This window comes from Saccostrea cucullata, unplaced genomic scaffold, assembly GCF_032062105.1.
Source record: "Saccostrea cucullata isolate Sc308-1 unplaced genomic scaffold, CSIRO_AGI_Scuc_v1 ctg1548, whole genome shotgun sequence".
NCBI lineage: Eukaryota > Metazoa > Mollusca > Bivalvia > Ostreida > Ostreidae > Saccostrea > Saccostrea cuccullata.
The window spans coordinates 1-26,124 of NW_026939436.1; the positions used below are offsets into that span (position 1 = coordinate 1).

General features: G+C 32.1%; 2 protein-coding genes and 1 long non-coding RNA gene across 3 annotated transcripts; all 3 read left to right on the plus strand.

Moving 5' to 3' along the window:
- Positions 1-3,037: 3,037 nt before the first annotated feature.
- LOC134253039 (uncharacterized) lies at positions 3,038-4,085 on the plus strand. Its single transcript, XR_009989060.1, has 3 exons — positions 3,038-3,108; positions 3,785-3,856; positions 4,014-4,085. It is a non-coding gene; the product is annotated as an uncharacterized LOC134253039 (long non-coding RNA).
- A 1,186-nt stretch (positions 4,086-5,271) lies between these two features.
- On the plus strand, positions 5,272-7,745 carry LOC134253040 (plasminogen-like). Its single transcript, XM_062735561.1, has 6 exons — positions 5,272-5,343; positions 5,478-5,549; positions 5,670-5,741; positions 5,828-6,015; positions 6,614-6,832; positions 7,594-7,745. The coding sequence occupies exons 3-6, from the start codon at positions 5,698-5,700 to the stop codon at positions 7,743-7,745; spliced, it is 603 nt and encodes a 200-aa protein (XP_062591545.1). The 5' UTR covers positions 5,272-5,343; positions 5,478-5,549; positions 5,670-5,697.
- A 3,620-nt stretch (positions 7,746-11,365) lies between these two features.
- Positions 11,366-17,293, plus strand: LOC134253041 (slit homolog 1 protein-like). Its single transcript, XM_062735562.1, has 9 exons — positions 11,366-11,520; positions 12,981-13,052; positions 13,365-13,436; positions 13,667-13,738; positions 15,656-15,727; positions 15,861-15,932; positions 16,047-16,118; positions 16,218-16,405; positions 16,992-17,293. The coding sequence occupies exons 1-9, from the start codon at positions 11,366-11,368 to the stop codon at positions 17,291-17,293; spliced, it is 1,077 nt and encodes a 358-aa protein (XP_062591546.1).
- The last annotated feature ends 8,831 nt before the right edge of the window (positions 17,294-26,124 follow it).

The window sequence follows — 26,124 nt, forward strand, 5'->3', positions numbered from 1 at the left end:
TTTATTGTAGGACTTGAAATATGATCAAAATATAACGTATTTTAGCCATTTGAAGAAATGTTTACATTTTGTTCGTATTGTACTAATGGTGGCCGGACACCCCCCTTTAAGTAGAATTTGGGAATATAATATTTTTCCAACATCCCAAATAAGGATATAATGTCTTCCTTATTCCTGCTTTATTTATATACCAACAAGTATATAAACATCCAAAAAGGTTCTGGGTATTTTAAAACAATCAATATGCTACAGAGAAACATTGGTCTTGTTTTCTCTGTTATCATTGTCTATGTGCATCGTCCTGATAAATGTTCTTGTAATGGTTCAGTGGTGATGTGTGAAAATCGAGGATTTTCTTTTATCCCCACAAGATACCCCCGACAAAACGACAGAACTGTAGGTATTCTGTAAACCCTCTGGCATATTCATATTCATCATGTAGCAAATATATTTTCTTTCTTTTTTTTTTTCAAGAGAGGTAATAATTCTTTTTTATATCCGATTTCTGTTGTATACAATAATTGTAATCATTTCTTGTTTGGGGTACGTGGTTTGCTTTCAAAGACAATCGTCTGGTTTTTTAAAACTTTCATATCTTGTCAGTTTTCAAAATAATTTTAAAGCTATTTGACTAATAAAGTTCTATTGTACGATTAGTGTCTTCCTCGGCGAGAATAATTATGACGTATATATAACGTAAGTTAAAAAAAAGCCTCGTTTTTAAGGCTCACCATTTTAAGTATTGTAAACCAACTATTATTCGCATCATCTTTTATTCACAATTTGTCAATTTGAAATCAATCTGCGACGATTAATTTTCGCTAATGAATAAACATTTTCTTTTTGATATCCGAAGCAAAATAAATAGTTTCCGAAGATTAATTTCGCGATTTTAAAGTAGGTCGCGAAACTCGCATGCAGATATTTCTCTCAAGCGATTTTTCAGTATATTGAAGAAGAACTTGGATTTAATTTTGATAATTGTTATCCACCTTAATGAAAAATTTTCTTTCATATTATATGTCAATCTAAATTTGAGATATTTCTACAATCAGATTGAAATTGAATTACCAGACGATAATGGAAACTTGTGATGTTTACTTAATACTTTAAACGAGCTTTAGCAAAATTTGAATACTTCTTTTTTTATTTTACAAAAAATTAATATCATCAAAACATGGATTTTTTTCTACACTTAATACAACCATTCCCAACGAGTAAGTAAAGTCCAGGCTTTCCAAACGTCACAGATAGCTGCTTTTCAGTAAATTTACGTACCTCGTTATTGATCATTACAAAAAATAATTATGTTAATAAATATCTGATTATTCTCGCAAGCACTCTGAAGTTGAACATTAAAAATGCTTTTTTTATTTAAATAAATGACAATAATATCTGTGTTACTCTTAGAGATAAAGTCTTCCAACAATCTATTTGAATTCCCATTCAATTTTATTGCGCTTCGATTTTGCAGACCTATTTTTTGCATTCACACAGAAGCAGCATTTACTCGAAAACTTTCATTTTCCTTTTGATATATGAAATATAATTAATATCTATGAATGTATTCATACAAACTAAAACAAAGTCTGAATGAAAATATAAATGATGAGTGTGCTTAACATCATAATACATAAATATACATGCTTTTTTTAAAAACCAACATGCTACTAATGCACTGATCTGTGCTCGTTGAAATAAGTGCTAAATGTCTTGAAAAGTTATATTTCTTATGCATTGACCATGTTTTTTTTTAATTAATACGTTATAATATTTCCATTTCTAATTTTTTTTCTCTGTGATAACTCTTTGAAAGTTAGGGGTAGTTTATTTCTTGATAATTCTGCCGGAATGTAAATTAGGCAGGTCGATAGGTCGGGAGCTAAGCAGGCCTAATACGCATGCAATTTTCGTGCGCATCTGTCTCTGTGTCTGACGCTAAGGAGGCCAAATATGCATGTAAATCTCGTGCGGCTGTCTTTGTGTTTGACGTCGGTTGCCGAGGACTATTGAAATTGGCATGGAAGTCATCACGTGATTTAAATCTATTAATCTATATTTTTAAAGTCTAAATCTACAATTTTATTTCACAATGAAATGGAAATATAAGGAATCACTGTCTAGTGAGGCTATGTCAGGGACATCAACAATAGTTGGAAACATGGGATAATTTAGCATAACGGGCTTCGCCCGTTATGCAAATTATCCCATGTTTCCCACTATTGTTGATGCCCTGACATACCCTCCTAACTAGACAGTGATTCCTTAAATATACGAATTATTACTGACCAAATAACCCAAATTTATTAAAAAGTGACTGATCATTTGTACAGAATTCTTAATACTCTACTTCGTAGATTTTTAGGAAGAAATGAGATTGAGAACATAACTGAAAATCAGCTTGAAAAAGGTGCTTCCCTGAAGAAATTGTAAGTATTTAATTACCAATCTGCTTGGCGATGATATATTGACCATGCCTGATGTCTAATCTACTTAAGGAAATGGACTTTACATAATAAAAACTGATTGAATCAAATTAATCACCAGAAATATTCAACACCGTACATTTTTGTGAAAATATATTTAACCTGGTTACAATTCATATTTATAAATTTTTTATCTATTTATGCTTAAAATTTAAAAAAAAAATAGTTGTTTAAGGACAAAAATTAGTTGAAATCGATTACCAACAAGATGTGTCTTAATTTTTAGCACATTCTTTCACAGTATTTCCTCATTTCAGGTATTTGTACAAAAATAGATTAAGTCATATTCACCCTGACGCCTTTACCTACTTGGAACAACTGGAAGTACTGTGAGTATAAACATTTCGTGTTCTGCTTGTGTCAGATTGTTTTCAATATACATAAATATAATGTGGGCGAAGAAATTACATGTATGATAATTTATGAATATTTGTACTTTTGATATGGTTTAACGATTTGAACGATATGAATATAACATTAGCGACAGAAAAATATAATGAATATGCCTATAAGTGCCTCTCTCTCACTCTTGTTTTCTTTATTCTTGTAGATCGGCATCATACAACCACCTGAAAATAATCAAACGTCAATATTTCTGGAAAACAATTCGACTGAAGTTATTGTAAGCGTAAAAGATATAAATGCAAAGTTTGGTATGCTTGTCTGTAGATTCAGTGATTAACAGCAGTCTGAACTAAAGCCAGTCCTACTATTTCACTTCGTCCATAGGTCCATAGGGTCCCTGTTAACAGTATTATCTGAGAATATTTTCTGAAATTTAATTTTGGAAACCATCTATTAATGAGGAGTTTCTTGTTGAAGCAATTAGGAGCATGAACATTTGTATATTGAATTCCAGTGCGACGAATATACATACAGTATATTCATAACAGTCCGCAAACCAAATTAACTTTTACTTTTTGTATTCAAATGTAACATATTTTTATATGATAAATAAGATATTTATATTGACATGAAAGAAATGATGATTGAGAATTATATCATCGGGATTTTTAAAATAACATACAAGATAATATGGTTATATATCCCAACCTAAATATAAGTTATTTTGCTGGCTATTAGGTAAACGTAATATATCTGTTATGTTTGTCGACATATGTAAATGAACTTATGATATCTATTCAATGAATTATACTCAAATTAATGTATATATGTACAGATTTACTTTTGAGTTTCCTTTACAAAAGTAAGGTTTCATTTGGACATAAGAATCTAAAATTAGCTCTAGGAGTTTGTTACATCTGCTACTTTTTTTTTTTACAAATGGTTATTTGTAGAGATTTCAGCAAAAACAAAATTGAAATGATAGAGGACGGTGCTTTTGAAAAGCTTCCAAATCTTCAGAATTTGTAAGTAAAATTCAGAAAAAATATTTGTTAAACGTTTTTTGAAAGCAACAAATAAATATTAATTTACGCTAATCCGGCTTTGAAAAGGGATCATGTATTTTAAGTTCCAATGTTTTAGAACCACCCCTGGTATGCTAGAATATTTTCTTTTTTACAGACGTCTAAACAGTAATAAGATTAGAGCGATAAGCAATGACACTTTCCGCATGGTTTCAGGATTGGAAAAATTGTAAGTACTCGTGGTACATATGTAAGAAAAATTTTTAGCAGAATGTCGATTTTTTCTAAGTATTTGAATAGGAATTACTTTCTTTTGGTTTGTTTAATTAATGGAATTTGTGGAACATATTTTACAGAGAATTGCAAGATAATGCCGTTCAAACAATAGGGAACCTAGCTCTACGGGATCTACAAAATCTACGACTGTTGTATGTAAATTTTCCAGTTCTAGTGCTAGTGTAAAACGTTTATGTCAAAACTGCAGGTAAGGCTACTTTGTTTGATACTGCACCGCCATACGCTGAATTTGGGGTAGTGGTGTGATATCAGGATTGTACAGTGCTATTATGCGATGCTGCGATATTGATAAATAATTGTTAAAGATGTGATATTAAACGAAGACGAAATCTATCACTTCGTCTAACTTGTGACTTCGTATTACATCATCGCGTCGTTATTCTTTTGTCCCATTGTATCATCGATACATTATCAACGTTCCATCAATCAAAACTTATGGCGCGAAAATGAACAACTGTCAAAGTTCATAATTGATACACACGCAGAATAATTGATATTGTAGGTCAATGAGCAAAAATGAATTGGAGACCCTTCCAACAGGACTTTTTAATGGATTGGATTTAATAGAAGAAATGCAAGTATTTCAGTTTACTACATGTTTCAGTGGCGTAGCATCGTTTTTGAAAGTGGGGGGCCAGCCAGAGAAATTTTTTTTTTACTTACCTGAAAAAGTTGACAAGCAAAAAAAAAAAAGGAAAAAGTTAAATGTTGCCCAAACTCGAAAATCCTATTTCGTGGGTGGGTGGGGGTAGGTAAACTATTTTCTCAGTGTCAACTACTTTAAGTACCAATCTAATACTACATTTTCGGTACATCACTAAAAGTGGAGGGGCCAACCAGGCTTTCAATTAACATTTCCTATAGTATAAGTAAAGTTGGGGAAAAAAGTGGGGGGGGGGGGCTGGCCCCCCGGTTACTACGCCCCTGTGTTTTACCTTCGGAAAAAGAAATGGAATGTGAATATTTTTTTTAATTTTCAATCTGCAAGTTCACTTTTTTGTATTATATTTCACATTTTTCAGACACCTATGTATCCAATCGACAGATATCTGTTGAACACATTCTTAAGATTTCTATTTATACATTTTTTTTCATATTTCTATTTATGCATTTTTCAGATATCTATCTAACAATAAACTTGCTGAAATCCAGAAGGGAACTTTTAAGAATTTACCAAAAGTGAAATACATGTAAATATTAGTAACTTCTAATATTTTGCTAATTCTTTTAAAAAATATTATTTTTTATCTATGTTGTTTATTTCAAGAAGAATAAGTGTTAACATAATGCCAAATATCAAATATCTTTTTTTTCTTAATTACAGAGTACTCAATAAAAAGTTTTTGAATAGAGTTGAAAGTCATGCATTTGAGTCTCTTCCTGCTTTAGAGACAGTGTAAGCTATAATATTCAGCAATTCTTGTGTGAATTATATAAAATACGCTCAAAATACAAAAAAGATACTTGAAATAAAATACTAGTAATTAAATAAAAAATGGGCTTATAATATTTTCAGATACCTAGACGGGAACAGTATATAAGAAATGCAGAAAAACTGTTTTGGAAACGGAACGAGGCTTGATCGTTTGTATGTACATGCTTATGGATGTAAAAATGTTTTCAATGCTTATATATGTACTTTATGCTGTGCATACTTTATATTGACCATCTTAGGTATCTGGGTTCCAATCCTTTGATATGTGACTGTGGAATGAAGTGGTTAATGCACTACGTGAAAATCCATCACACCTCGCTAGAACTGGAGAGCAGGGAAGGAAGTCGTGTCGATGTGGTTTGTGACAAACCAGATACACTTAAAGGGAGACGTGTTCTGGATCTTCCTGAGAACAGTTTTTACTGTGGTACTACAACACTTTTACCTTTACTCAGCTTATACAAATATATTTTCCCTTTACTCAGTTGATACAAATTTAGTCTTCATCACTAAATTTAGCGAGTAACAACTTCCTACATTGCTTGTGAAATTTCTAGAAAACACACAATCCTTAATCATAGAGTCCTTTTGAGTGAAAAATTTTCGAAAGGGGTTTAAACATCTAACTTAAATATATATGCAGATAACGGACACTATTACAGCTCAAAAGGTCATATAAAAATACAATTTTCGGAGCAGAGCAAACTCGGACCACTTAGACATCAGAGGTGGGATCAGGTGCCATGGAGGAGTGAGCATCCCTTGCCCACCAGTCAACCCTGTCGTGTGATCCTTGTCTTGATCGGGAAATAACGGAAAAATCCGTTAACAATAGAGTTTGTAAATAATAATCTCACAATAAGTATGAAAACGTCAGTCAGCCATTGACTTAATGGTAGAGTGTTTTTGCTGACAAGGTCATTATATCGACCATTGAACTTACGAAATGATGAGACTTTAAACTTTGGATTTTAATCATAAACAATCCAATTGGGTCCAGGCTTGATTATAAAATTTAATTCCAGAATGTCGAATTCCTGGAATCATGTACAGCGGGACAGAAAACAAAACAATCAAAGGATTTGGATGTCAATATTGGTCAGAGCAGAAACCACACAGACATGACTATGACATGCTTGGAATGAACCAATCAAACTACTGCAGAAATTTTGACCGTGACAGAGCATGGTGTCTTACCAATCAAACAGAAGTATTGTGGGATTACTGCGATGTCCCATTTTTTGGTATGTCTTACATAAAGTTTAATTTACTATTGAGCTATTCATGAAGGGTATAAGAGCGTTCTTTTCTAAGAATACAAAATTTACTGATATTATAATTACATACTTACATTATAAAAATATAATTTTCCATTTTTTTTCTAATTTTCCAAGAAAGTGATTTTTTTTGTGAAAAAGAAACATTGTAAATTATGTTTACATTTTTGTTAACTTATACTTGGATATCAATTGTAACTCTTTATCTAATAAATTGTATCAATATATATATACATGTAGATTCTTTAATCATCTTGACAAATATATCTTCATTTTAATATTTTAAGAATGTACATTGAGAAGCATAAATTGAAAATTGTTGCAAGAAAAAATTTCAATTTCAAGCTTTATTTTGAAACTTTTTGAATATTAAGTCATAAATTAAAGAGTAATCCTTTCTGGCTGAGAATCGGATTTTCATAAGAGGAATATACTACGTGATTAAAAATTAACGCATACAAAATTTACCATTGACCTTCCACGAATAAGCGATAAAAATTCTGCACGTCAATCAATGGTATTCAGTTACGATTTTTTATTAAATGTATATAGTGGACAAAAAAACTTAAGGATCATCAAATTAAAAATGTTTTACAAATACTGTATCATAAAAAACAGAATGCAGTTTTAGCCTAATTTTAGTATCATATTTTATACTTAAAAAGTGAAAATTAAACTTTGGATGTGATAAATTTGTTTGAACACACGCTACTAATTGTTCATTACAGTCACTTTAGAATTCGGCATGTTGGGGGTAGACCTGAAAATGAGATTTTTTTCAGAAGAGTCAAATTACGTCACTAAAATGATTCCCAGTAGTTTGTACGACCTCCCCGCGAGGCCCTGCAGCGCAGACTCATGCTGGCCATCAGCCGTCTAAGGCTAGCCTGAGGGATATGTTGCCATTCCTCCTGCAATGCTGTCTGAAGCTCCCGTCGATTTTGGGGAAGTGTAAGACGAACTGAAATGCGTTGCTAAAGAATGTTCCAGGCATGTTCAATTAACTTCAGGTCTAGAAAATGACTCGGCGGGTCCATACGCTAAGTTGTTTCACTTTCCATGTACTCGTTTACAATTCGGACTCTATGAGGTCGAGCACTATTGTCCATTAAGATGAAATCCTCCCCCCGAGTACATGAAATACTCTAACAATATGATGAAGAATATCATTTCGGTATTTTAAACCTGTCAGGTTGCCTTCAATAATGTGCAGATCAGTTTTGCAGTCGATACTTATGCCTGCCCAAATCACCACCAAACCTCCATTTACTCTGTATTTCTCAGAAGTGACACAATCAGCATATCTTTCAAAACTGGCAATCCAAACAAGTCTCCTGTCATCATGGAAGTCAAAACAAAATCGCGACTCGTCTGAGAAAAGAACAGAACTCCAATGACGTTATTGCCAATTTTTTGTGTTCTGTTGCCCACTGAAGTCGATTTGTGCGGCACTCTAATTTTAATACAGGACGTACGGCTGGTCGGCAAGCCTTGAGATTTGCTTCCTGAAGTCTGTTTCAAACTGTTTGAGAAGAAATCCGTCTGCCCGTTGCTCTCTGATGCTCAGTATTAAGCTTAAGAGCACTTTGGAAGCGATTCGTCTCAGCAAAATTGGCCAAATAACGATCCTCACGGACTGCCGTACACCTTGAACGTCCCGATTTTAGCCTTCTTTGACAATATCCTGCCTGTGAATATCGGTTCCATAACCGTTAATTCCGCTTTGGGAAAGATAAAGTCTTTCTGCAACGTGACGTTGCGTTTTGCCAGCTTCCAGCATCCCTGCTGCCATGGAGTGTTCGTCCATACTCATATGCCTCCTCATAGCGTCTTATCACCAGTTCTGGCCAGATATGCTGAAATTTTCTTATGTTCACTAAAGAAAACCTCCTTGATACTTCTATGCTCTCATTGTTCCACTTACTTTTTTAACGCCACGTATTTTCTTGACCAATATGCCCCAAAACTCATTAAACACGTGTGATTTAAGTATCTAATCGTTTAAATGACATGTTTTTAAAACTACTTGAGCCTTGTTGTTACATAAATTCATGGGTATGAAAATATTATTCTTGTGTAAAAAAATTATCCCTACTTATTTTGCCAAGTATATTTTACTGCTTCAACAAGGATGGCTTTATCATTTATAGAACAAATACAGTACTTAGAAGGAAATACAAAGATGATATGCAGTTCACATAAGAGGATTCAAAGAAGTAGCATACATAGATAAATAAACTATCATTATAAATATTCATACATGTAATCATAAAAGATAACTCATATTCACGCCTTATAGCCTATAAAAAGTTTTAATTCTTATCAGACATTTCAACGAAACGTCTCCACTTGTAATTTCATGACATCCAGTCTTTCTAGTCCTTTGATTTTAGATTAATTTAGTAAAAGGCGGACATTATTTTAGTAAAATATGCATGGTTTATATAAATTCTTAGTAAATCAACAGAAAATTGAACTCTAACCAAAAGTTCGTAAAAAGAAATAATCAACATAAGCTGATATCCTTCATTGTGAGTAGTTAGCTTTTTCTGCAAATATCATAAAAATTAAGCGGAAAGTTTTTATTTATATGTCATAACCACCTTTAACCAAATTCACAATTTGGTAGTCACTTTTTATGTTTAAAAGAAATTTGCATGCAAAATTTGGTGTTGGTTAAAGGCGGTTATGACATGCGTAGGAGTTATCTAACACAGCCACCCTCTTGAGTTTTCCCATTACTCTAAAGCTAGTACGGACCGTTGGTACTTAAATTTGTGCCCCTATATCATAACAAATACTATTGTATCATTAACCAACCAATATTTATCATTGAATTGGAACATAAGCCTACTGATTCATGCAATTTTTAAGGGAAAAAATACTATCTGAATACTTGAAGTCATGGTAGGCCGCAAAAAGGCCTTATAGAGAATTATCCTTTTTCAAGAAGTGGGTCAAACTCGTAGGTCAAAGTAAAACAGTTAAAAATATTTAATTCAGCTGAAAGGTCTTGTCACAGTGAATACACATGTGATGTATGAAAACCCTAGATTCAATTGTTCAAAATTTATGGCGAAGGTTAAAGTGTGTTATTTTTTGTAAAAGTAGGTCAAACTCCAAGGTCAAAAGAGCAAATTTTGGTGGCACGTAAAGGAATGCTATGTTACAAGAAATACACCTGTGAAATATGAAAGCCATAACCCCACCAATGAAAACTTATTGGCAAGGTTTAAGTTTTTGCAGAAAAACAGACGGACGGACAGCTAGACAGACGGACGAACAGAAAGGGCAAAAACCGCCAAAACTTATTTTTCGAGGGCATACTTCTTTAACTTTGCACAGTTAAAAGTAAATCAATGCCTTTTATGTGTATCACACTGATACTTCGAATTTAACGATTATAAATGAAAAGAAAACTAGTAATACAAGTCACCAAGAACGACATATAATATTACATGTCTGCATGCATTATTTATTTTAACTTAAATCAAATATAAGAGAGGTCTAGGTAAGAGTGAGAACTAGAGCGTAGCCTTTGTCAGAACTTTGTCAATCGTTATTTTTATACACACCGCTTAAAAAGCGGAGGGGGGGGGGTATATAGTTATCGGGATGTCCATCCGTCCGTCTGTATAGCTGTTCGTCTATTCCTCTGTCCGTTACTCTTTGGGATACCCATGTCTTATTCGCAAATCATCTTAAACCACTGAATGAAATTTTATGAAACTTTCACAGAATCTTTGTTACATATTGCCATTGTGACCTCCTTATTTTAATTTTTAATCAGACACATACTAATACTAATTACTTTAAGCCACAATATAACACAAATTCTCTTTTAAAAATGTTCATATTATTTGAAACATTTTCCAGCTGTATTTCTCTTCTACTTTTTAAGATTATTATGTACTTCCATATTAAGAAGAGGTCTGGAAAAAAATTCTGTGCTAAAAATAGACCACCTGCTGCTATCCATGAACTACTTTCATAGTTCTTTCACACTCATTTTGAAGACAACAGTACCTTGTTTTGAACTTGAAATTTCCATTTAAAAGTGCAAAATTTAGACATTTTCTCAACAAATGGTTGAAGAGAGAACATTAATGCATACTTTGCATATTTTTTTGGATTTTTAAAGGCTCGGCTGAATTCTGTAGCTTCGCAGGTCTAAGGAGCATATCAAAAGCATTTTCTGAAAAAGTATGGATTATATACACAACATGCATTCAATTATGCATATTTATTGTATCTTTATCATAAGGACTTGAAATATGATCAAAATTAATATAATGTATTTTAGGCATTTGAAGAATTGTTTAAATTTTGTTCTTATTGCACTTATGGTGGCCGTACATCCCCCTTAATTAAGTAGATTTTGGGAATATATCACAACCTCCCAAATAAGGATATAACTTGTCTTCCTTATTCCTGCTTTATTTATATACCCACAAGTGTATAAACATCCAAAAAGATCATAGATATTTTAAAACAATCAATATGCTTCAGAGAAACATTGGTCTTGTTTTCTGTGTTATCATCGTCTATGTGTATGGCTGTCCTGATAAATGTTCTTGTAATGGGACAGTGGTGATGTGTGAAAATCAAGGATTTTCGTTTATACCACAAGATATCCCCGACAAAACGACCGAACTGTAGGTATTCTGTAAACCCTCTGGCATATTCATATTCATTATGTAGTAGATATATTTTCTTTTAATTATTTTTTCAAGCGAGGTAATAATTCTTTTTATGTCAATTTTCTGTTGTATACAATAATTTTAATCATTTCTTAATTGTGGGTACGTGGATTGCTTTCTTAAAGACAACCGCCTCGTCTTTAAAACTTTCATATCTTGTCAGTTTTCAAAATAATTTAAAGTTCCATTACGATTGTTGTCTTCCTCGGCGAATATAATTAAGACATTGTAAGTTATTATGTAGTCCTTGTTTTTAAGGCTCACTATTTTAAGTATTGTAAACCAACTATTATTCGCGTCATCTTTTATTCGCGATTCGTCAATTTGAAATCAATCTGCGACCATTAATTTTTTTCTAATGAATAAACATTCTCTTCATGAAATCCAAAGCAAAATAAATAGTTTCCGAAGATTAATATTCGAGAGTTTAAGTAGGTCGCGAAACTCACATGCAGATATTTCTCTCAAACGATTTTACAGTATATTGAAGAAGAATTTGGATTTAATTCTGATACAAATGTAAATGTTATCCACCTTAATGAAAAATTTTCTTTCATATTATATGTCAATCTCAATTTGAGATATTTTTACAATCAGATTGAAATTGATTTACCTTTACCTATAATGGAAACTTGTGATGTTTAATATTATGAGTATTCTTATACTTTAAAGGAGCTTTCGCAAAATTTGAATACTTTTTTTTTTATTTTACAAAAAATCAATATCATCAAAACATGGATTTTTTTTTCACACTTACTACAACCATTCCCAACGAATAAGTAAAGTCCAGGCTTTCTAAACGTCACAGATAGCTGCTTTTTCAGTAAATATACGTACCTTGTTATTGATCATTACAAAAATAATTATGTTAATAAATATCTGATTATTCTCGCAAGCACTCTGAAGTTGATATTAAAAATGCATTTTTATTTAAAGAAATGACAATAATATCTGTGTTACTTTTAGAGATGAAGTCTTCCAACAATCTTTGAATTTCCATTTAATTTTATTGCGCTTCGATTTTGAATACCTATTTTTTGCATTCACACAGAAGCAGCATTTATCCAAAAACTTTCATTTTCCTTTTGATATATGAAATATAACTAATATATACCTATGAATGTATTCATACAAACTAAAACAAATTCTGAATGAAAATATAAATGCTGAACGTGCTTAACATCATAATACATTAATATACATGTTTTTTTTTAAACCAACATGCTACTAATGCACTGATATGTGCTCATTGAAATAAGTGCTAAATGTCTGGAAAAGTTATATTTCTTATGCACTAACCATGTTTTTTTTTTAATAATACGTTATAATATACGAATTATTACTGACCAAATAACCCAAATCTATCAAAAAATACCTGGCCATTTGTACAGGATTCTTAATTCTCTACTTCGTAGATTTTTAGGAAGAAATGAGATTGAGAACATAACTGAAAATCAGCTTGAAAAAGGTGCTTCCCTGAAGAAATTGTAAGTATTTAATTGCCAGTCTGCTTGGAGATGATATATAGACCATGCTTAATGTCCAATCTACTGAAGGAAATGGACTTTACATAATAAAAACTGATTGAATCAAATTAATCACCAGAAATATTCAACACCATACATTTTTGTGAAAATATATTTAACCTAATTACAATTTATATTTATAAATTCTTTATCTATTTATGCTTAAAATAAAAAAAAAATAGTTGTTTAAGGACAAAAAATAGTTGAAATCGATTACCAAGAAGATGTGTCTTAATTTTTAGCACGTTCTTTCACTGTATTTCCTCATTTCAGGTATTTGTACAAAAATAGATTAAGTCATATTCACCCTGACGCCTTTACCTACTTGGAACAACTAGAAGTACTGTAAGTATAAATATTTCGTGTTCTGCTTGTGTCAGGTTGTTTTCAATATACATAAATATAATGTGGGCGAAGAAATTACATGTATAATAATTGCTGCAATTTATGAATATATGTACTTTTGATATGGTTTAACGATTTGAACAATATGAATATAACATTAGCGACAGAAAAATATAATGAATATGCCTATGAGTGCCTCTCTATCATTCTTGTTTTCTTTATTCTTGTAGATCGGCATCATACAACCACCTGAAAATAATCAAACGTCAATATTTCTGGAAAACAATTCGACTGAAGTTATTGTAAGCGTAAAAGATATAACATAAATGCAAAGTTTGATATGCTTGTCTCTAGATTCAGTGATTAACAGCAGTCTGACTAAAGCCAGTCCCTACTATTTCACTTCGTCCATAGGTCCATAGGGTCCCTGTTAACAGTATTATCTGAGAATATTTTCTGTAATTTAATTTTGCAAACCATCTATTAATGAGGAGTTTCTTGTTGAAGCAATTAGGAGCATAAACATTTGTATATTGAATTCCGGTACGACGAATATACATACAGTATCTATTCATAACAGTCCGCAAACCAAATTAACTTTTACGTTTTTGTATTCAAATGTAACATATTTTTATATGATAAATAAGATATTTATATTGACATGAAAGAAAGGATGATTGAGAATTATATCATCGGGATTTTTAAAATAACATACAAGATAATATGGTCATATATCCCAACCTAAATATAAGTGATTTTGCTGGCTATTAGGTTAACGTAATATATCTGTTATGTTTGTCGACATTTGTAACTGAACTTATGATATCTATTCAATAAAATATACTCAAATTAATGTATATATGTACAGATTTACTTTTGAGTTTCCTTTACAAAAGTAAGGTTTCATTTGGACCTAGGAATCTAAAATTAGCTCTAGGAGTTTGTTACATCTGCTACTTTTTTTTTTTTTTTTTTTTTTTTTTTTTACAAATGGTTATTTGGATAATGTTTTGTAGAGATTTCAGCAAAAACAAAATTGAAATGATAGAGGACGGTGCTTTTGAAAGGCTTCCAAATCTTCAGAATTTGTAAGCAAAATTCAGAAAAAATATTTGTTAAACGTTTTTTGAAAGCAACAAATAAATATTAATATACGCTAATCCGGCTTTAAAAAGGAATCATGCATTTTAAGTTCCAATGTTTTAGAACCACCCCTGGTATGTCAGAATATTTTCTTTTTTACAGACGTCTAAACAGTAATAAGATTACAGCGATAAGCAACGACACTTTCCGCATGGTTTCAGGATTGGAAAAATTGTAAGTACTCGTGGTACATATGTAAGGAAAAAAATTAGCAGAATGTCGATTTTTTCTAAGCATTTGAATAGGAATTACTTTCTTTTGGTTTGTTTAATTAATGGAGTTTGTGGAACATATTTTACAGAGAATTGCAAGATAATGCCATTCAAACAATAGGGAACCTAGCTCTACGGGATCTACAAAATCTACGACTGTTGTATGTAAATTTTCCAGTTCCAGTGCTAGTGTAAAACATTTATGTCAAAACTGCAGATAAGGCTACTTTGTTTGATACTGCACCGCCATACGCTGAATTTGGGGTAGTGGTGTGATATCAGGATTGTGCAATGCTGATTATGCGATGCTGCGATATTGATAAATAATTGTTAAAGATGTGATATTAAACGAAAACGAAATCTATCACTTCGTCTAACTTGTGACTTCGTATTACATCATCGCGTCGTTATTCTTTTGTCCCATTGTATCATTGATACATTATCAACGTTCCATCAATTAAAACTTATGGCGCGAAAATGAACAACTGTCAAAGTTCATAATTGATACACACGCAGAATAATTGATATTGTAGGTCAATGAGCAAAAATGAATTGGAGACCTTTCCAACAGGACTTTTTAATGGATTGGATTTAATAGAAGAAATGCAAGTATTTCAGTTTACTACATTGTTTTTACCTCCTGAAAAAGAAATAGAATGTGAATTTTTTTTTTTTATTTTCAATCTGCAAGTTTTTTGTATTATATTTTACATTTTTCAGACACCTATTTATCTATTTATCAGACGTCTGTTGAACAAATTCTTCAGATTTCTATTTATATATTTTTTAGATTTCTATTTTATACATGCATTTTTCGGATTTCTATTTATACATTTTTCAGATTTCGTTTCATACATTTTTCAGATATCTATCTAGTAATAAACTTGCTGAAATCCAGAAGGGAACTTTTAAGAATTTACCAAAAGTGAAATACGTGTAAATACTAGTAACTTCTAATACTTTGCTAATTCTTTTTAAAAAATATTATATTTATCTATGTTGTTTATTTCAAGAAGAATAAGTGTTAACAAAATAACAGATATCAAATGTCCTTTGTTCTGAATTACAGTGTACTCAATAAAAACCTTGTGAATAGAGTTGAAAGTCATGCATTTGAGTCTCTTCTTGCTTTAAAGAGAGTGTAAGATATCATATTCATATTCATATGTGAATTATGTAAAATACGCTCAAAATATTCAAAAAAAATATTTGAAATAGAATAATTATATCAACTACGGGCTTCTAATATTTTCAGATACCTAGACGGGAACAATATAAAAGAAATGCAGAAAAACTGTTTTGGAAACGGAACGATACTTGATCGTTTGTATGTACATGTATTCATATAGATAATTAATGTCAAAAATTGTTTTCAATGCATATATATGTACTTTATGCTGTGGATACTTTATATTGACCATCTTAGGTATCTGGGTTCGAATCCTTTGATATGTGACTGTGGAATGAAGTGGTTAATGGACTACGTGAAAACCCATCACACCTCGCTAGAACTAGAGAGCAGGGAAGGAAGTCGTGTCGATGTGGTTTGTGACAAACCAGATACACTTAAAGGGAGGCGTGTTCTGGATCTTCCTGAGAACAGTTTTTACTGTGGTACTACAACACTTAACCTTTACTCAGCTAATACAAAATATATTCTTCCCTTTACTCAGCTTATACAAATATAGTCTTCATCACTAAATTTATCGAGCAATAATTTCTTGTGAAATTTCTAGAAAACACACAATCCTAAATCATAGAGTCCCTTTGAGGGAAAAATTTTCGAGAGGGTTTTAAACTTCTAACTTAAATATATATGTAGATAACGGACAATATTACAGCTCAAAAATCAAAAATACAATTTTCGGAGCAGAGCAAACTCGGACCACTAAGACATCAGATGTGGGATCAGGTGCCATGAAGGAGTGAGCATCCCTTGCCTACCAGTCAACCCCGTTGTGTGCTCCGTGTCATGATCGGGAAATAACGGGAAAATCTGTTAACAATTGAGTTTGTAAATAATAGCTTCACAATTAGTATGAAAAACGTCAGTCAGCCATTGACTTATAAATAAATTGTATTTGCTGACAAGGTCATTATATCCATCATAGAACTTAAGAAATGATGCGACTTTAAACTTTGAATTTCAATCACACAGAATGTCATTGGGTCCAGACTCGATTATGAAATTTAATTCCAGAATGTCGAATTCCTGGAATCATGTACAGCGGGACAGAAAACAAAACAATCAAAGGTTTAGGATGTCAATATTGGTCAGATCAGAAACCACACAGACATGACTATGACATGCTTGGAATGAACCAATCAAACTACTGCAGAAATTTTGACCGTGACAGAGCATGGTGCCTGACCAATCAAACAGATGTATTGTGGGATTACTGCTATGTCCCGGTTTGTGGTATGTCTTACATCAAGTTTACTATTGAGCTTTTCATAAAGGGTATAAGAACGTTCTTGTTTAGGAATACAAAAATTTATTGATATTATATTTACATACTTATATTACAAAAATATAATTTTCCATTCTTTTCTAATTTTCCAAGGAGGTGATTTGTTTTGCTAAAAAGGGACAATGAAAATCATGTTTCCATTTTTTTTTAAAAACTAATACTTGGATATCAATAGTACTCTTTTATCTTATAAGCTGTATCAATATGATAGATTCTTTAGTTTAAATATTTCTAGAGAGATTTGCTTATTCTTATAGCAAACATAAAAATATACCAACATTTCAGCAAATGGTACAAAAAAACTTCAAAACTTTAATCATCTTGTCAAATACATCTTCATTTCAATATTGTAAGAGTGTACATTGAGAAGCATAAATTTAGAATTGTTGCGTGAAAATATTTCAATTCCAAGCTTTATTTTGAGACTTTTTGAATTAAGATATAAATTAAAGAGTAATCCTTCCTGGATTAGGATCGGATATCCTTAAGAGGAATATGCTACCTGATTTAAAGTTAACATATTCAAAATTGAGCACATTGACTTTCCATAGACTAGTTGGTTTGATCATGAATTACCGATACAAATTTCTGTGCGCCCATCTATTTGTTTAGTTATGATTTATTGAATGTCATTGTGAATTAGCGCATTAATATCTGCTGTAAAGTCGCTAAAATGAAAAGCTCGATCGCTTTTTAAGGTATATCACTCGTGAAATTTGTTATATCAAGGATTTTTTGAGAAGTATGTTTTGGATTAGTACTCATACAGAATGACTCAAAATCGCACAGAAAATAGGGGGCCAGTCTGCATCTTACTGAGCTATTGTAAAATTCTGTTGACCTTTGTGCACTTGAATTATAACTCTTTACTTAATTATGTTCCCCAAACGAAGTTGGGGAACATATTGTTTTTACTCTGTTTCTTATTATTATTATTAAGTCTTCCGTTCACAACGGAAGACTTATAGTGTTTGTATTGTTTCTTTTTATTATTATTATTATTATTAAGTCTTCCGTTCACAACGGAAGACTTATAGTGATTGTCGTGTTTCTTTTTATTATTATTATTATTATTATTATTATTCCTCCCAAATTTTGTGAGCGCGATTACTCAGAGATGGCTGGATAGATTTTCACAATTTTTCTCATGTAAGTAGGTAGATATATGAAGTTTATATAAAATTCCGTTTTTTGAAAAATTCACTTCCGGTCCGAAGTTATGGCCGATTTTCGAATTTTAAAATGGACTTTTGTCCGGCAGTTTTCTCGGAAACGGTTTGAGGTAAAGATATGAAATTTACAGGAGTAATAGATCATGATATTCTATTTGTTTTGAAGTTGTTTTCGTGTGTTTCCAGTACTTCCTGTCCGAACCGGAAGTGAATTTGTTTTTGGTCAATTTTTAATTTTTTTGTTTTTAGATATTTTTTGAAGATATTCTTATGTTAAACAGACATTTTTCTACAAATTCTTATTATATAATTTGTTTTTAAATCAGATTCCGCATTTTGTATATTTCCAGTACCGAAATTTTCTCTATTTACGTAGTATGTATAAGATGGGCAAAGAAAGATAACTCTGACCGGTGAATGAGAATAGAACTTTCGAGATAAAGGCGGAAATAGTATTGATGACGTTAGAGACATATATATGCTCTCCAGATCAACATATTTACACATTCAATATTCTCTCTTTTGCATGTTACTTAATTCACTATATGCATATTAGTTTAAATTTGGCTGTGTAGTGTTAGTCTGTATATTGTAAGTTTTTGATTTACAAATTTATATCTAAAAAAAATATCCGTTCTGTGTCAACTAAGCACTTTGAAGAAAATAATATTGTACGCACTATACATTACAGCGATGTATATACAAAGTATTCTACAAAACTACTAAACATATTATTTATTCAATCGGATTCTGCATTTTGGAGATTTAAGGTTCCGCCAATAAATTCATTTTCTCTATTTACGTAGTGACAATGAGCAAAGATAGATAACTCTGACTTGTAAGTGGGAATAGAACTTTCGAGATAAAGGCGGAGGTAGTATCCATGACGTCGCAGACGTCTATATCCACACTTTTCACATAAAAAAATAATTAGACTTTGAGTTTCCATATCCACTTCTGCATGAAAGATTACGTTTGTTACTCCTTTCAGTATATGCATAGTTTAAAGTTGTCAGCGTAGTGTAAATCTGTAATGTCTGTTATGATTATATTTAAAAAAATATTCTTAATTCATTCTCTAATTTGAATGCGAAATTATCCCGGAATCCGAGTTTTATTTTCGATTCTAATATATTATATCTACTCAAAAGGGAACTGAGAGATAGAAGAGTTGGTGTAAAGCCTTTAGAAATAAATTGATATCAGCAACTTAAAAGAAAGAAAATCAATCTATAGATTGGATTTGGTTTTAACACGTATACATGTATTTCATTGATTAAAAGTCTTATAGTGTTATTTATTATACATGATCTATACTTTTAAATACCCGAGAAGTTATTAAAGATGAGAAAAAGCGATTCTTGGATTTTTGTGAAATACTAGTACTCAAAGGGTTAACATTATGTGAAAGTTAGGCGTTTCTGTGTGAAATAATGCTACGCTAAAAACATGATACAAAAACATCTGCAAAGGTCTGTTGATATGTTAGATAAGGTATACGAATAAACACACTTTTATGCAATGCTATATAATTATATGGATGTTCATGCAACCTTAAGTATTTTCCTTTTAATTCATAAAACATAAAATTACCGAGTATGCAATTCTTTTGAAGCCCCCCCCCCCCTCTTTATTTTATTCGGAGACATTATTACAACTATAGGCCTTTGAATTATAAATTCGTTATACAATTAAATCTGGAACATTTGGTTATAATTACCATTAACATGTATACAGAACAGTAGATTTTTCATTACGCAAGATACTGAAATTTACATGTCTGAGAGAGAGAGAGAGAGAGAGAAAGAGAGAGAGATTCCCTTTTAATCCTGATTATCCTATCCATTTACATAGACAAAAAATCAGTTCTATATCAGTTGTACCCATTCTTTATAAAATATTTTCTGATTTCATAGTCCGTCATAGTCACTCTCTGGATATTTTTTCTAAGTGCACGTGTATTGACCTGTCAATCAAAATCACCGGACGCTGTATGCATTGCAATAAAGTTTATCTTCTCTCGACAACAAATTCATTGGTGGTCTTATTTATAAGGAAGCAACGTCAGGTAGTGTAGATTCAAATTTCTTCAAATCATGAATAGTGATTTTTCATTACGCAAGATACTGAAATTTACATGTCTGTGAGAGAGAGAGAGAGAGAGAGAGAGAGAGAGAGAGAGAGAGAGAGAGAGAGAGAGAGAGAGAGAGAGAGAGAGAGAGAGAGAGAGAGAGAGAGAGAGAGAGATTCCCTTTTAATCCCTATTATCCTATCCATTTACATAGACAAAAAATCAGTTCTATATAGTTTTACCCATTCTTTATAAAATATTTTCTGATTTCATAGTCCGTCATAGTCACTCTCTGTATATTTTTCTGTTTAAAAAGTATTACACTAAGTGCACGTGTATTGACCTGTCAATCAAAATCACCGGACGCTGTATGCATTGCAATAAAGTTGTTCGAAATGATTTTTATTAAGAATTTTAAAAAATCTTATGCCAAAAATGTGAGAAATGAAAAATAAAATAAAAACATGGCTAGAGCATCATATATCTGTATTATGGACTTCAGTTGTGGGACGTGGAGACCGGTCCGTCAGATGAGATCGTTTAAATCGAGGTCCCGTGTGTCAGATGGTACTCACTGCTCAATGGCGGCTAGAGCCAAATTATAGGACAAGATTTTAAAGTCTCCACCGGCGAGTGGAGGCTTCTCCATGTGAAAAATTCTCGAGAGGGACATTAAACAATATATAATCAATTAATCGATTGCTGAATAATTCCTGTAGTTGAATAATCTTTCTGCTGACAAATCTCCATAGTATTACTGTAAAAATCAACGACTTTACGTTTAATGTGGTACTAACTTAGTTCATGACATTTTTATAACACCATCACAATTGTGCCAGAACATAAACACAGTGAAGTTTATGAGAGGACGGTGTTCATTCGTCCGTTGGTTTGTCTATAATACACGTGTAGCTCTTATGAGTGCCAAAATGCATAAGAACAAGATTGGTCATGAAAATCAAAGTACCTTAAGTACTGAAAGACCTTTTTGCAGTTTTTTACTCAAGCCCTAGAGGGGCTTGAGTTATCTAAAACGATGCTAGGTCATCGATTTACTCAGTTAAAATACACGAAAAGATATTATTTTTGTAGATAAAAATATTTCTAGAAACAAAAATGAAGCTTTTCATGAAAAAGTCTCAATATTCGAAGATATTAGGCTTTAAATGTCGGATTCTTTTCTATGGCGAATGATCAATGAGTAGAGCTCCGCAGCCGCAACAGTTTCTATACAGAGATTTCGCGCTTTCCTTTGCGTAGGAATCTCAGGTAACTTTCACAGACGCCGACAAAGCATCTTTGGACGAGTCCACTGTTTACTCTGAAAGGTGACGCAGGGTACCCATTGTTAACAAATTCTACTATGCATGGCCAGAAAATGTATGGTTGAACCCCCCATATTTAAATTGTTTCACACACAGGGTCTTGACTCAATCTGAGCAAAATTGAGTATATAGTATAATAGGGGAAAAGGGACCTAACACGCCGCCATTAATTTCTGGGTGCCTCGCTTCAAACTCTCAAAACTTTTATTTTTATTCGAAAAATCCATAAAAATGCCTTGCCAGTCGAAAGGCAGAATGTTATCCTTTATTGTCATAAATAAATCGTTAATCTTATTTCATTTAAACTTAAAAAAAAATATTCGAACTTCCGAGAATTGGGTCGCCGTCGTTAACCTCGCACCATTTTTTCATGCAATTTTCGTTCATTACCTTGATTTGCACGCACTTGTCATCCGTTGCACTTTATCTTAGAGTAGCGTTTCATAATATAACTCCTTCTGGACACCCTCACAATATTTGAATGACTGTTAATCGTCCGTCTCGAGAGATCACATCCATTTTCACCACCGATTAGCCTAACAGGTCAATTGGGTCAGCCATATTTGAATTCCGAAAGGAAATATTTATCGTTTACGGAAATGGCCGAGTAGTTACGATTGTCAAATATGGCTGACCCAATTGACCTGTTAGGCTAATCGGTGGTGAAAATGGATGTGATCTCTCGAGACGGACGATTAACAGTCATTCAAATATTGTGAGGGTGTCCAGAAGGAGTTATATTATGAAACGCTACTCTAAGATAAAGTGCAACGGATGACAAGTGCGTGCAAATCAAGGTAATGAACGAAAATTGCATGAAAAAATGGTGCGAGGTTAACGACGGCGACCCAATTCTCGGAAGTTCGAATATTTTTTTTTAAGTTTAAATGAAGTAAGATTAACGATTTATTTATGACAATAAAGGATAACATTCTGCCTTTCGACTGGCAAGGCATTTTTATGGATTTTTCGAATAAAAATAAAAGTTTTGAGAGTTTGAAGCGAGGCACCCAGAAATTAATGGCGGCGCGTTAGGTCACATTTCCCCTATTATACTATATACTCAATTTTGCTCAGATTGAGTCAAGACCCTGTGGTTTCACACGGGCCTGAGAATGAAGTGCATGTGCACTTTGAGTGACAGTAAAATAATAGCACATTAATGTTAAATTCTCCCTTGTACGTTTGTTTTTTTAAATTTCAAAATATCGCACTAGTTATCTTCAGCTTTGGTAACGGAACCTATATAACTTCTTTTGGATTCGTAAGGAATATATATTAGACATGCAGCACAGATGATCCCGCGATCACGTGGATTTTTTGGTGCCGAACCGACTCGGGAGCCCCCCCCCCCCCATCCACTTTGAAAACCTTTTTTACCTTTAGGCTTGTAACAAGTTATTTGGATTGATGTATATTAAACTGTGATAGATGTACTTCATTACGCAAAAATAATAAAAAAAACATATATATATTTTTAATTATAACATAATAAAAATATTTCATTAAATTAAGAAACGGCCAGTATGCTTTATAAAATATTCCTGAAAGTGAGTAACGTAAATTCATCTTAAAAAGTAGTATGATTAATTATATTTATTCTCATTAAATTCAATATAAGAAATTTGTTTTATGTACATGTATTTTATTCAACAGAAGATTGAACTCAATAGCCCTCATCCTATACCATTTTAGGATATTAATGACACTTCCTAGTTGACTTTCTACAGCTTGAGTATCTCTGACGTTTCGTCAGTATATACTTGTTTTTCTTTCAGAGTACATATGATATCTATGTTTTTTGCAGAGAAAAAAGCAAATTCTTACAGATTTAGAAGAACGGAAGACTTATTTGTTGCCATGGCAACAAGATTCTAGTTATTATTATTATTATTCCTCCCAAATTTTGTGAGCGCGATTACTCAGAGATCGCTGGATAGATTTTCACAATTTTTCTCATGTAAGTAGGTTGATATATGAAGTTTATATAAAATTCCGTTTTTTGAAAAATTCACTTCCGGTCCGAAGTTATGGCCGATTTTCGAATTTTAAAATGGACTTTTGTCCGGCAGTTTTCTCGGAAACGGTTTGAGGTAAAGATATGAAATTTACAGGAGTATTAGATCATGATATTCTATTTGTTTTAAAGTTGTTTTCGTGTGTTTCCAGTACTTCCTGTCCGAACCGGAAGTGAATTTGTTTTTGGTCAATTTTTGATTTTTTTGTTTTTGGATATTTTTTCAAGATATTCTTATGTAAAACAGACATTTTTCTACAAATACTAAATATATAATGTGTTTTGAAATCAGATTTTGCATTTTGTATATTTTCGGTACCGAAATTTTCTCTATTTACGTAGTATGTATAAGGTGGGCAAAGAAAGATAACTCTGACCTGTGAATAAGAATAGAACTTTCGAGATAAAGGCGGAAATAGTATTGATGACGTTAGAGACATATATACGCTCTCCAGATCAACATATTTACACATTCAATATTCTCTCTTTTGCATGTTACTTAATTCACTATATGCATATTAGTTTAAATTTGGCTGTGTAGTGTTAATCTGTATATTGAATGTTTTTTATTTACAATTTATATCTAAAAAAAAATATCCGTTCTGTGTCAACTAAGCACTTTGAAGAAAATAATATTGTACGCAGTATACATTACAGCGATGTATATACAAATTATTCTACAAAAATACTTAACGTATTATTTATTCAATCGGATTCTGCATTTTGGAGATTTAAGGTTCCGTCAATAAATTCATTTTCTCTATTTACGTAGTGACAATGAGCAAAGACAGATAACTCTGACTTGTAAGTGGGAATAGAACTTTCGAGATAAAGGCGGAGGTAGTATCCAATGACGTCGCAGACGTCTATATCCACACTTTTCACATAAAAAAAATATTTAGACTTTGAGTTTCCATATCCACTTCTGCATGAAAGATTACGTTGGTTACTGCTTTCAGTATATGCATAGTTTAAAGTTGTCAGCGTAGTGTAAATCTGTAATGTCTGTTATGATTATATTTTTAAAAAATATTCTTTCTCTAATTTGAATGCGAAATTATCCCGGAATCCGAGTTTCATTTTCGATTCTAAAATATTATAATTATTCAAAAGGGAACTGAGAGATAGAAGAGTAGGTGTAAAGCCTTTAGAAATAAATTGATATCTGCAACTAAAAAGAAAGAAAATCAATCTATAGATTGGATTTGGTTTTAACACGTATATTTCATTGATTAAAAGTCTTATAGTGTTATTCATTATACATGACCTATACTTTTATATACCTGAGAAGTTATTCAAGATGAGAAAAAGCAATTCTTGGATTTTTGTGAAATACTAGTACTCAAAGGGTTAACATTATGTGAAAGTTACGCGTTTCTGTGCAGGCGCGGATCCAGAAATTTTTTCAGGGGGGGGGGGGGGGGGGGGGTCCACCCCATTCAGAAAAAAAATCCAATCCCAGAAATTTCTTGATACATTTTTTATCCTGGTAAATTCCAGGGGGGGGGGTCCTGACCCCCCCCCCGACCCCCCCCCCCCCTCTAGATCCGCGCATGCTGTGTGAAATAATGCTACGCTAAAAACATGATACAAAAACATCTGCAAAGGTCTGTTGATATGTTAGATAAAGTATACGAATGAACACAATTTTATGCAATGCTATATAATTATATGGATGTTCATGCAACCTTAAGTATTTTCCTTTTAATTCATAAAACATAAAATTACCGAGTATGTAATTCTTTTGAAGCCCCCCCCCTCTTGATTTTATTCGGAGACATTATTGAAACTATAGGCCATTGAATTATAAATTCGTTATACAATTAAATCTGGAACACCATTAACATGTATAAAGAATTCATATTCTATAATAGTAGATTTTTCATTACGCAAGCTAGTGAAATTTACATGTCTGAGAGAGAGAGAGAGAGAGAGAGAGAGAGAGAGAGAGAGAGATTCCCTTTTAATCCTGATTATCCTATCCATTTACATAGACAAAAAATCAGTTCTATATCAGTTGTACCCATTCTTTATTAAATATTTTCTGATTTTATAGTCCGTCATAGTCACTCTCTGTATATTTTTTCTGCTTAAGAAGTATTACACTAAGTGCACATGTATTGACCTGTCAATCAAAATCACCGGACGCTGTATGCGTTGCAAAAAAATTGTTCGAAATGCTTTTTATTAAGTATGATCTTTAAGAAAATCTTATGCAACAAATTTGAGAAATGAAAAATAAAATAAAAACATGGCTAGAGCATCATATATCTGTAT

Bases quoted from the DNA above. Each gene is read 5' to 3' on its own strand.
- LOC134253040 (XM_062735561.1), top strand. From the start codon at position 5,698: ATGCAGAAAAACTGTTTTGGAAACGGAACGAGGCTTGATCGTTT. The intron at 6,016-6,613 runs GTACTACAACAC...ATTTAATTCCAG, and splicing joins TGAGAACAGTTTTTACTGTG to AATGTCGAATTCCTGGAATC. The intron at 6,833-7,593 runs GTATGTCTTACA...TGTTCATTACAG, and splicing joins CTGCGATGTCCCATTTTTTG to TCACTTTAGAATTCGGCATG.
- LOC134253041 (XM_062735562.1), top strand. From the start codon at position 11,366: ATGCTTCAGAGAAACATTGGTCTTGTTTTCTGTGTTATCATCGTCTAT. The intron at 13,437-13,666 runs GTAAGTATAAAT...TTATTCTTGTAG, and splicing joins TTGGAACAACTAGAAGTACT to ATCGGCATCATACAACCACC. The intron at 15,933-16,046 runs GTAAGATATCAT...TAATATTTTCAG, and splicing joins CTTCTTGCTTTAAAGAGAGT to ATACCTAGACGGGAACAATA.